This window comes from Pecten maximus, chromosome 7 (assembly GCF_902652985.1).
Source record: "Pecten maximus chromosome 7, xPecMax1.1, whole genome shotgun sequence".
Lineage (NCBI taxonomy): Eukaryota > Metazoa > Mollusca > Bivalvia > Pectinida > Pectinidae > Pecten > Pecten maximus.
Window position 1 is genome coordinate 40,050,868 of NC_047021.1, and position 13,391 is coordinate 40,064,258.

The following is a 13,391-nucleotide window of genomic DNA, read 5'->3' on the forward strand; positions in this document are numbered from 1 at the left end:
GATTCAAAAAATGACCCTATATATCTCAGAAAATAAGTACCGTATCTTCCTCCCGTGTGAAAAGAATTTGCATTGGTAATTAAATTTGGCACTATCTGTCTGAAGAGATTTTCTGGGCTACAACTTGAAAACTGTTCAATTGATCTCTATACAAAACTTTGTACACATATCCAGCTGGTGCCCTATTTGCTATGGTGAGATTTCATGACATTTTCTCTGTCAACTCATGTCAACTGTAAATAACTCCTACAAGATTGACATATGTATGTGCTTTGATTTTCATACCTAGTTGGGCACAGGTGATAATACCATGCTTTGTGACTCCTTGTTAAGAGAAAGCTTTTGGAGTTTTAATTTATCAGGGATGGTGACGTAAAATGATGGCCTTGTGTTTAATGGGAGTAATATAAGGAAAATTGTCTTAAATGCACCTGTATTCGAAGTGTGTTACTATGATCTGTTCTGCTGAACCTAATAATATGCAAACTTCCTCGTGTATGTCACAGAAAAAATATGAAGTCCAGCCAAGATCATGAAATTTCCTGTATTATGGAGAAGCTATAAGTAAAATCAGGTGTAGCAGTTTTCAATATCTCGGGTGCTTAAAACTACTACAACTCTGTATTAATGTAATACATTCATAATGTTTGTGTATATAACTAATAAACTTTGAAGTGTTTGTGTATCAGATGGTAGGCTAGCGAAGAGCTATTAGCAGACTTTTTAGCTATATATGCTTATTGGTAGAGTTGTTAGCAGACAATCAATCAATCAATCAAACAAATATTTTCATTAAAGTGTCACACATCAGAGCATGCTGCATATACATAGTAAAATATGAGTTCGTGTAAAAACAACACATTCTCAATACAACACTTAAATCTGATGTCCATTCCACATTGGAATTATGAGACTCTATGAGTTAAAATAACTTAAAAATAAAACACAATTACTACTTTTTGTCTCCATTGACATAAAATATTATAGCACTTTTTGGCAGTATATAGATAACACTATTAGCAGGCTATATCTATAGGTAGAACTATTAGCAGGCTATATTTATAGGTAGAAGTATTAGCAGGCTATATCTATAGGTAGAACTATTAGCAGGCTATGTTTTTAGGTAGAACTATTAGCAGGCTATATCTATAGGTAGAACTATTAGCAGGTTATGTCTATAGCTAGAACTATTAGCAGGCTATATTTATAGGTAGAACTATTAGCAGGCTATATCTATAGGTAGAACTATTAGCAGGCTATGTTTATAGGTAGAATATTAGCAGGCTATATTTATAGGTAGAACTATTAGCAGGCTATATCTATAGGTAGAACTATTAGCAGGCTATATTTATAGGTAGAAGTATTAGCAGGCTATATCTATAGGTAGAACTATTAGCAGGCTATGTTTTTAGGTAGAACTATTAGCAGGCTATATCTATAGGTAGAACTATTAGCAGGTTATGTCTATAGCTAGAACTATTAGCAGGCTATATATATAGGTAGAACTATTAGCAGGCTATATCTATAGGTAGAACTATTAGCAGGCTATGTTTATAGGTAGAATATTAGCAGGCTATATTTATAGGTAGAACTATTAGCAGGCTATATTTATAGGTAGAACTATTAGCAGGCTATATTTATAGGTAGAACCTATATCTATAGGTAGAACTATTAGCAGGCTATGTTTTTAGGTAGAACTATTAGCAGGCTATATTTATAGGTAGAACTATTAGCAGGCTATATCTGTATAGGTAGAACTATTAGCAGGCTATATTTATAGGTAGAACTATTAGCAGGCTATATTTATAGGTAGAACTATTAGCAGGCTATGTTTTTAGGTAGAACTATTAGCAGGCTATATCTATAGGTAGAACTATTTTGCAGGCTATGTTTTTAGGTAGAACTATTAGCAGGCTATATTTATAGGTAGAACTATTAGCAGGCTGTATTTATAGGTAGAAGTATTAGCAGGCTATATCTATAGGTAGAACTATTAGCAGGCTATATTTATAGGTAGAACTATTAGCAGGCTATATTTATAGGTAGAACTATTGGCAGGCTATATTTATAGGTAGAACTATTAGCAGGCCATGTCTATAGGTAGAACTATTAGCAGGCTATATCTATATATAGAACTATTAACAGGCTATATCTATATATAGAACTATTAGCAGGCTATATCTATAGGTAGAACTATTTTGCAGGCTATGTTTTTAGGTAGAACTATTAGCAGGCTATATCTATAGGTAGAACTATTAGCAGGCTATATTTATAGGTAGAACTATTAGCAGGCTATATTTATAGGTAGAACTATTGGCAGGCTATATTTATAGGTAGAACTATTAGCAGGCCATGTCTATAGGTAGAACTATTAGCAGGCTATATTTATAGGTAGAAGTGTTAGCAGGCTATATTTCTAGGTAGAAGTATTAGCAGGCTATATTTATAGATAGAACTAATAGGCTATGTTTATTCAAGAAAAAACTGCTACATAATAATGTAGGTAATTGATCAATGATGAAAACATCAAAAGTTTTCTTTTTACTTGTAGGAAATAATGAATTCTCTTGGTCTGAATATATTAATGTGATAATCCATGTTGTAGTTCCAGGTAAATTTTCCTTGTCATGAATGTCTATGATGCATATATAATGTGTAACGTCCATATTGACGAGGTCATTAAGTGTGCACATGAAAGTGAGTCATTATATTTTAAGCTTTAAACTTTCACGTGCCCTAACAATGCACAATTGACATTACAGCTTATTTGATATACTTCCTATAATTGAATAACCACTTCATGTAAATGAGTGAATATTAATTATATAGCACACTTAAGCTTTTAATTATTTGTCGGTTTAATTAATTCAGGGCTGTTCGCTCTATTTCAAGGAACAGTTTTATACAGACTGAATGAAGTGTTAGATTATCATGTTTGACACTTGGAACTTCCGCCTTGACGGGCGTTGCCCTGACGTCTATATGCTAAATCAGAAAAGAAAAAAAATTATTGATAAGACCAGGAAATATGTAGATTATTGATTATTACGATTTACGTAGACTTTATTTCATGAACTCATTATCCCAAACGTTGGCGTATGAAAATGTTAAATCCTAAACATAGATGCATGAAAATATTAAATCTCAAACGTGGGGATACGAAGTGTTATTTGAGAATGAGGTACAGTCAAACCTGCCTGAGTGACCACCTGTATTGAGCGACTCCCTCTCACATGTGACCGTATTTTTCCCTCCAAATGTTATTTACTCTCCTAAATACCTGAACCTGGATACAGAGACCACCTGTCATATGTGACCAATTTATTGCCTCCCTTGGAAGGTCACATATGACAGGTTTAGTTTAGTTTAAACATATTTTATTTGAAAAATTCAAATGAAATCGGACACAAGTTATACAACTTGGCAACGTCCTTTTTCATAAACTATGACAGGTTTGTATCATGAATCTCTACTTCAATTGCTGCAGATCAAAGATAATAAAAAGTTCATTTGTGGTTAAATATATAGTTATGCATGCATGATGAGAAGACTATCAGATCTTATGAACATCATAACAACACACCCATTTCTAAAGATCAAAATTGTGTTTATACCTTAAAATAATCATTTTCTCCTTTTTATTTACCTCAGAATTAGGATATTGGTTGATATTGTGGGATGTTTTGATGATTTGTGACAAGATCATTGGGTAGATGTCGTTCCACTTTTTAACCTCAAGAGCAGGGCATGTGTAAAATTATGAAAAATGTCCATGCATGAATTTTTTTTCTGTCGTTTAATTTCTCAGTCAATTGCTTAAGAACCTGTTTGAATTTGGTGATGCAATTTCTGGATTTTCCATCAGTTCCAGGTAGCCGCCCACTCGGACACATCACTAATTCGGTTATATTAAGTGTCGATCAATCATTTAACTCTCCTAGAAGGAGGATCTGTGATAATATAATATCGTGCCTCCTACGTAAATATTGATAATGATTCACCCAATATTTCGTAATGGCTTGTCAATTCTCATGCATGAATATCAGGGAAAAAGATATCTTAGATTTCCAGTTCAATAATTTGTGTCACAAGTGTTGCAAAACACTTAAGTATATATATTTTTTCATGAACATCTCTGAAAATATTAAAATATGTTTAAGAACTCTATGTAACAGTTGTACACTTTCAATTGATATATTATTTTTACAATTGTTGTCAAAAAACAAAAAATTGGAAAAATTGTGACTAGGGTGTTATTATTCATTTGGCATCATTAGCATTTCTCTTTAAAGTTTTGAGTTTAGATTCCCTGCACAAAAAGTATAATTCAAACTTTTACCAATGCTTTTTGCTCGGTAGTCGTTTCTCGATCAGCAAATACCACCAGTGTTAATCCAACCAAACCTGGAATATAGTTACATTGTAGTAATATATTTCAACCTACCATATAGATTACATGATTTTTCTGTCTTTTGTTTTGTTTTTTTTTCAGGAGGGGGGATTAAAACCTTGGATTTTGAGAAATTTATCGAAACAAATTTTTTTATTGCTTTGACTATCCAACTGTAAAACTTATTATGAAAACTCATTTATAATCAATTTGTAGTCAAATTAAAACAAGCACTGTGCTATTTTAGACATGTTTTCTTGTACTATATTTAAACCTTTTTGAAATCAAGTATATAGATGGTTTTATAGAGTGTTAGGAGATCATCTTGAATCCAAGAAGTCATTACTAAGCAATATTAGGAAAAAGTGACACATCTGTGAAAAGATCTAACATTTAAACATACAGACACTTTTAATATGAACAGTAAATTTAAATTACAAATCTAAAGATTTTGCACGGTCATGGAAAGTGTGCAGAGAGACAAGAAATGCCCTCGGGATATAGGTCGTAGTCGTACTTGACCTGTTATCTGAGAGATGCTCCGAGACGTTTGACCTATTGAAGTAGCCTGCAGGTGGAAGTTGTAACTTGGCTCACCTGCGATAATGCTGGTGGTGTATTGTTCGGAAAGATACCCATCTCCACCCTTACTAGAAAGCAGTGTCTTTAATGCCTCTAGAAATGTTGAACTTTCTAACATCTCATAATGTTTAAATTGATAGCAAAGAAATGTATATTTCTGTTGTCTCAAGGGATAGATGTGTTGAAAGAGGCACAATTAGGGGGTTTCGTTTTAACATTATTTTCCATTTCATACTAACACAAGAGTTTGTTTCTTTTCTTCATGGAAACATATTTTTTCGATGAACAATCTCTGTTTTAAACTATCTTAGTCGGATAAATTCAATAGATTAATCAGTCCTTTTTTTTTTTGCAACTCCCGCTCCAATTTACAGCTCATTAGTCACTAAATAAAACCCCAATTCTAGCCTCGTTCATCAAAGCTTGATATTGTAGTGCCATTGAATGATTTGGCTTTGACTGATGGTGATGAACAAGACGGTTCTATTCTGGGTTAGAATACGTCGCTCCGTCGTCGGAGATTGATGGTTACTGTGGTCGTGCCCAAAGAAGCGTTGACCTGTGCATGTCTTTGTTCGTCATGTTTTGTTGTTTAAATGATGTAAGTAATTATACGCCTCATTACTGACATGGAAGTAAAGAAAGTTTTGTTGAACTGTCAGTCCTTAATCTTCCTTTGATGTTGGGAGGAGTAAAGCCTTCAGGTTCACAATGTTGAGGGTTCTTTGGAATAAGGTAATTTTTAAATCTTTGACAATATTTTTTTCTATTGCTATTTTATGAATGATGATTTTAACAATTTTCTTTAGAACTCTCTTGAATGATTATTTTTGGAAGAAGTTTTTTCATCTCGTAAATAGTTCTTAGAATAAATTTTATTTAATCTGTTTTGACATCTGTTAGTGACTAGGATGATCAGTTAGTTCAAAAAATTTAAAGTATTTTTTTCGATATCAGAATTTTTCTTGGTTGCTGTTAGAAATTGACACATTATTGAAGTTCAAAATTCATTTTTATTGATTTAAAAAAAAAAAAAATTCCAATTTGGATATGAAAAACACTATTCAATAAATATACAAAAATCAGATGAAAAAAAATTATAGAAGTAAGTTTTAAACTTGTCAAATTGTGAAGAAATATGACTTCCTAAATATTTTTTAAACAGTGTTTCAGACTTGGCCTAAAAAGTTATAGGCATCGAGTATGCTACATATAGAGTGTATTCAAGGTACTGGTAGAACTCTGCTTTCGCCTGCTTGCTTGATGCGATAATCAATTTGTAATGTGGATGTTTGCCAGCTATATATAACTACATCATGTAATTGGTTAGAGTGTTAATACCATCAGGGACTTTTGTTTAGTTAATCAAGTAATACAAAAATTATCACGATCGATTAATGGAAGCAATTCCTGAAAAATTTCCTGTTGGTCTTTACACAGATTAAACGTACTTGCGGCTTTATTCTAGTACGTTCACCAGTAGTGGTACAATGTTAGTCCAGAAAAACATTGATCGATCCTTTTTCCATGGCAAATCTCAATCTTATTGGCTAAAAAGGTGACTTAGGGGTTGCTCAGTTCAAATAAACAAAAGACGGAAAAAGACTGAAGTTCTAAAGGAAAAAATCCTGCCACATGGTACTTTGGGAGTTCTGAATCCTTTCAAACTTAAAATTTGTGAATGAAAATTTGGATGTTTCTGTAATATTGGTAATATTGAAATCTTGCATTAGTTGATTCAAATGCTTCAGGTATAGAATAACACAAAAAAAAACACATAATATTGATTTATGGATTAAGATACCATCAGAAAAAATTTCTCAAGTACCCATTAAATGATATTTCATTGCATTGGCCAACACAATATACATGAAAAGCATGTTCTTCTGTGTTACCTGTCCTGTATAATGACATAGAGACAGTCATCCTGGGTTTTCCAGTACATTGAGTGGCTGTGTGTTTGTGCTTCACCATGACAACTGAGCTTGTCTGTTTTATGTCATCTTTGCCTGACAGATAAATTTTTCATGGCAAAATTGATTTTCTTCATCAGGGTACTGATGTGTATAGGGTACCTGTTTTTCTGTGATTCATTAGGAAATCCCAGTAGAAATCCACGCCAGCGTGGTGTTTGTTGATATAATGGCGTAATTACTGGCATGTTAAAAGCATTATAAGTACAGCAGTGTTAAGCCCACTTATTTGACCTCCAAACAACCAACAATTCCTACTTTGTTAATTGATGGTTAATGATTACATACAAAAGACTAACACAAACATATATATTGAAACCATTAAGTTGGTTCTGAATGTTTTTCTAAATATTGATGAAGTAGAATATGCTTACCCTTCTGGAACACCTGGGTGTCCTCTCCTTGTACTTTTTCAAGAATTCTAAACTAAATCTATACTTTGTTCTTTGTTTCATCGATTTTGAGTTAAAAGTACTTTTTTTTTACCTGTTTTCTTCTGTTTTGATAATTAAATGTTTTAAGGGAGATAACTCAAGTTAATGCATATCATTAATGGGAGATAACTTTAGGTAACATGTCCTTTAAAGGGGGATTATTGCAGTTTATTGAGACTTTAAAAGGCAATAAATCTAGGTATTATGACATTTTAAAGGGAGATAACTCTGATTCAATACATTTTTTCAAGGGAGACAAATCTAGATACCATACATCTTTAAGTTATCAGTATATGATGTTAGTTCATTTAGTAGGACCTTAGTCCATTTGATACTACCTTAATATAGTAGATATTTCAGCTCATGGAAGAAGAACTGAAAAATCAGTGTCATAAATCACTTTAGAATGATTGATAACATTTCTCATAATCTCCGTTTAGAGTTATTGAAAAGGTAGATGGGATTGAAGATTTGAACAGTGGTCTAGTAGACAAATATAAGTGTTCTGAGTTGATCACGATTAATACACATAGATAATGACCTAGTATGGGTGTGGTATTTATGTGTGGGCTTATACAATAGGTGTATCAGTCACCATATCAAATAGCACATATTGTATAACGGTACGTACACGGACAAAGTTGTCGTACATAAAGATTTTGTAGGTTCATCAACAAAACATGTAGAATTTAAATAAACAATAACGAAATGTTATAAGGAAGTAAAATTTAAACTATAACTGACTTTTTTTCTTTTTTTTTTATAATATTTATGAGATAAAAGATATAAAGAAAGATAATTTTGAAATTTAAAATTTGTAAGTCAACCATGCTTGTAATGGCAGACCCGCAAGGTCCTGGGTCCCTGTGGGAATCCTTTTTTAATTCTTTGGTATAGATATTTGGATGAGTAATTAAAAATAGCTTCTGAATCTTATCTTGATCTGTGACAATTCCATTCCTATTTTTGTTTGAGCAGTATTGATTTGAAACGTAAGATTTAGATTAAATTAGAACAATGGTATTGTATCACAGAATTAAAATAAATGTATTGTTTAGAATCTTGTCTGATTGCCGATTGTGTATTGAAACCTATATACCTGTAGCATACAATGTCATAGTACACACCTGTGTGTTTGAAATTTTTTTCGCAAATTACGTTTCACAAATATCTCGAGACATTTTTCCGGTTGCTTAATTCAGGTGTTATTATATTCTACGACTGGGAAATTTGAAGCAGGTAGCAAATAATTTCACCTAAGGCTTACTGCGATACTATTCGGCTATACCCAAGAACTATTTGTGTAAGTACTATGTATTTTAGGACCAAATGTAGACTTAATTAAGTGGAGTAAGGAATATTTCATAAATCCTATTTCATAGTCATTTTATATCTAAACCATCTGTTTGTTTTAAATTCCTGTAAGTTTAAGCGTTTCATTGCAGCATATATCAATATATATTATAAACTTTTGAGTCTTCGATTGAGATGGAAATTGTAGTTTCAGAACCTAGATCCAAGCCTACTTTCTCTTTCCAATCAATTGAAAGTAGCTAATTAAACTACTAGTGCATGCCATATAAATAATTTAATTTAAATTCAGTGCTTGTATCCTGATGGTGTGTACATTATGTACAATAATGTTTACATGTGAATATTGATTTTCCCATCATGGCATCTAATTGAAATGTTCAGACTAATATTTGGCTGAACTAGCATTTTCAATGAAATAAAAGCTTATTCAGATGTTAAAAAAGGTAGGTAAGTCTGAATTTTATCAAGATATATATATATATATATATACGCACAGAGATCTGTTTGCTGTGGGTATTTCTTGAGAACTACTTTCGGACTTCTCTGGATCAGTTCAGTAGACCCTATAGTTCGTGCATGCCACATTTTCTGCCTGATTGAGTACATTATATGTATTCAAAATGCTTACCAGCAACCATTTTGGATTTTGACTTAAGAAGACTGTTTCCACCATTTAAAAATTAAAAATAAAGCATTCAATATGTAAAATGTATTGTTTTGTTCTAAATAATGTTTCTATTTCATCAAGGAAAAAGATACACAGTGTATAGATACAAATAAAAAAATAAATAAACAAAATCGTTATTAAAAATATATGATGTTATTTATTGTGAAGTTGAGCGATGTTTTTCCTTGAATTTGTTCCTTGAATCCTACATGATATTTGGGTATACAAAATATTTCATCATATTAATATGATATAAATTTCAATTAAATGTTTTTTGATGATGAATTTATGTGAATTAGGTGATTTTGACATCATAACCAATAAATAGGTATTTTTTAAAAAGCTTATCTGAAAATATACTAAATGATCTTTGTTGATGGAGCGTTACATTCTGGGTGTTGACGAGGGAGAGAAATGAGCTGAGTCACATTATAAAGCTGTCATGCACGAGTGGTAGATGGATTGTATTTCCCCTACACATTCACAGTCCATTCACCTTAATGGGGGAAAAGTGCTACCCGGATTGAACAGAACTTTCTCAGCCATCGATAAATCTGATAGTATTCAAATTTGATTGGTTCTTGCTAGGATTTACCTATAAATTAAACACTACTTATACAAATTGCATGAACCATCGGATGCTGTCATCACATTTGTACATTTGCAAATATATCGTGCCTTCGTGGACACCTACAGAGGAATACCTTGTTGATAATACTTGTTTTCAAGGGCTGTCTGTTTGTACAAACACAATGTAGTTCAATATTAATTGTGATGACAAAAGAATTTCACCACAATTGTGTGTAAATGTGTTTTGTTCGTGTCCATCATTAATTTGATGGAATCTGCTGGAATTTGAGGTGTTTTTACAGAAACACTATGGTTACATGTGTATCCTTGTGTGATGTTGGCATGGTGAATTTGTGAAATGGACCGGATGCTTGATTGCATGTGAAATTGACGTATGTCACTTACACAGACTAGCAGTGTGAAATCGTTCACTTAGATGTAGGTTTCAATCAATTTCATCTTCTAATTAGAAAATGCATACTAAATCTAGGATTCACATAAAGACAACTAAATATTTTCAGGTGTTGAGAAGGCCCTACGACACCCAGTGGACTTGGGGGCCATTGCAGAAAGCCCGCAGGAAAGCGCGGCAACCTGTCTCTAGGATGGACTCGTCCGATCAGCGTGGAGAAGTCATTCTCCGAAACCTTGCTCACGATCTTTTATCAGAATATGAATGTGAGGAATTCAAGCAGATTTTGCATCAGTTTAAGCAGACACAGTCTGTAGCGACTCTTTGTCATCAAGTCAAGCCGTTGATCAACACAACGGAAAAACTACTTCTGCTTGTGGAGTTGAGTTCTCGTATTCCTCGTAACCTTCAGGAAGATTTTCATAGGATCTGTAGTATTCAGTTTGCTAATTACGAAACCTACTTGAGGATTTATTCCCACGGTAACTCGCTTGCTGACAATCCGCGCGTTATTGCGCAGGACTCTTCTGGCAAATTCCAAATAGTTTCAAACGGAAGTGAAAAAAAGTTCATGGTGAATTCTAATAATTATAAGAATTACACCGATATCAATTCCCAGCATGGCACCAGTGTAACAAGTGGGATTTACAGCGAGCATGATGATGAATCGTTAAAACCAGTCGACGATACAAGTGGCGATGTGTTCCTGTGGGGATCTGGAAACTACGGAAATGTTGAAGCCAAAAAGACGAACAACAATGTCAAGCCTTCCGTCAGCGGCACTGTGCGTAGAATATTTCTTGCGAGACGCGAGGACGGAAGTTTAGGACTCGGAATACAGGGAGGAAAAGAGTATGGAACTGAAATCTCAGTCAATGTCCTTGACCCTGAAGGACCTGCTGCTTCACAGGTAGGTTGCTATTTATAGAATCACCTTGACCTTATATGTGACCTACATGCATTTTTGACCAAATTTATATATTAATGGAAATCAGTGTGATAAAAATCAGATTTTTAATGCCACTTTAAAACTCAAGACTTGAATGTAGAATATCAAAATGGTTTTAAAGATTTATTTTTATCAGATTGATTAGAAATCTGATGCTATCTTGATTATCAGTGTATTTCAAAATATAAAAAATAATTTTGTAGAAATCTAATCTTAATCTTAATCCTATCCCTTTTGAATTTTAATATCTTTATTCTGTTTTTTGCTTTAGTTTCAGATGTTGTTAAAGTATTCAAATCTTCTATTTTGAAATAACCTAAAAAAATATGTTTATAGTTTTTAGCTCACCTGCCCGAAGGGCAAGTGAGCTTATGCCGTGGCGCGGCGTCCGTCGTCCGTCCGGCCGTCCGGCCGTCCGTCCGGCGTCAACTTTTCCATTCAAGCAACTTCTTCTCAATAACCAAAAGGCCCAGAGACCTAATATTGGGCCTGTAGCATGCTGGGGTGAAGGGCTACCAAGTTTGTTGAAATGAATGACCTTGACCTTCATTCAAGGTCACAGGAGTCAAAAAGGCTAAAATCTTTAAACAACTTCTTCTCAATAACCAAGAGTCCCAGGGAGTTGATATTAGGTCTGTAGCATGCTGGGGTGAAGGGCTCCCAAGTTTGTTCAAATGAATGACCTTGATCTTCATTCAAGGTCACAGGAGTCAAAAAGGCTGAAATCTTTAAACGACTTCTTCTCAATAACCAAGAGTCCCAGGGAGTTGATATTGGGTCTGTAGCATGCTGGGGTAAAGGGCTACCAAGTTTGTTCAAATGATTGACCTTGATCTTTATTCAAGGTCACAGGAGTCAAAAAGGCTAAAATCTTTAAACGACTTCTTCTCAATAACCAACAGTCCCAGGGAGTTGATATTGGGTCTGTAGCATGCTTGGGTGAAGGTCTACCTAGTTTGTTCAAATGAATGACCTTGACCTTCATTCAATGTCACAGGGACCAAACAGGCTAAAATCTTTAAACGACTTCTTCTCAATAACCAAGAGTCCCAGGGAGTTGATATTGGGTTTGTAGCATGCTGCGGTAAAGGGCTACCAAATTTGTTCAAATGAATGACCTTGACCTTCATTCAAGGTCACAGGAGTCAAAAAGGCTAAAATCTTTAAACAACTTCTTCTCAATAACCAACAGTCCCAGAGACCTAATATTTGGCCTGTAGCATGCTGGGGTAAAGGGCTACCAAGTTTGTTCAAATGAATGACCTTGATCTTCATTCAAGGTCACAGGAGTCAAAAAGGCTAAAATCTTTAAACGACTTCTTCTCAATAACCAAGAGTCCCAGGGAGTTGATATTAAGTCTGTAGCATGCTGGGGTAAAGGGCTACCAAGTTTGTTGAAATGAATGACCTTGACCTTCATTCAAGGTCACAGGAGTCAAAAAGGCTAAAATCTTGAAGCATGCTTTCAAATAACTGCAGGATCCATATATGAAAAGATCACTGCATTGCAGGTGAGCGATTTGGGCCCATTGGGCCCTTGTTTGCTGTAGAACATTAACACACAGAAAATATTTGTTTTTGATTTCTTGTCAAAAAAAGAATGCTTATGACCTGCTTTCATTTATAAAAGTATATTAAATGTCACAGTCGACCTGCAAAGAACTATGAGAGGCCTTTTCACCTAAATTCACCCATTTTCTGATTTTATCAGTGATTTTAAGCACTTGACATATTTCTTCTCTAACAAGCTACACAGCATTATAATGTGTATCTTGTATACTATAGAAACATTATACTTACGACTAAATGTATAGGACGACATATATAGAGCTACCCGTTTGATAGCAATCTGCCTAAAACAATATATCCTTATATTCAGTTTTGTACTTGCCATACCAGATATATACATTCTGAAATGGAATGTCAAAGAGTTAATTAACATATTTGCCAGTAAAATTTGAATTTAGTGACAGAACATGACTTACAGGTTTTCGTAACACATTTAATTTCTGTATCGCATATAAAACCAGGCCTCGTGGTTGACATACCATAGTCGATACATTACATAGTTGTGTCAAAAGATAAAAATATTTAGTAGCA

General features: G+C 33.8%; 1 protein-coding gene across 5 annotated transcripts in view; it reads left to right on the plus strand.

The window, feature by feature from the left end:
- The window catches only part of LOC117330832 (tyrosine-protein phosphatase non-receptor type 13-like), a 37,740-nt gene that overhangs the window by 12,837 nt on the left and 11,512 nt on the right, over positions 1–13,391 (plus strand). For 3 of the 5 annotated variants that reach the window (XM_033889356.1, XM_033889357.1, XM_033889353.1), the window contains one exon: positions 10,452–11,252. In XM_033889356.1, the coding sequence (XP_033745247.1) occupies positions 10,536–11,252 (717 nt within the window). In that variant the 5' untranslated portion in view covers positions 10,452–10,535. Of the gene's footprint in view, positions 1–5,382; positions 5,574–5,668; positions 5,708–10,451; positions 11,253–13,391 lie in introns of those variants that run through there. The other 2 variants (XM_033889354.1, XM_033889355.1) reach the window with 2 other exon arrangements.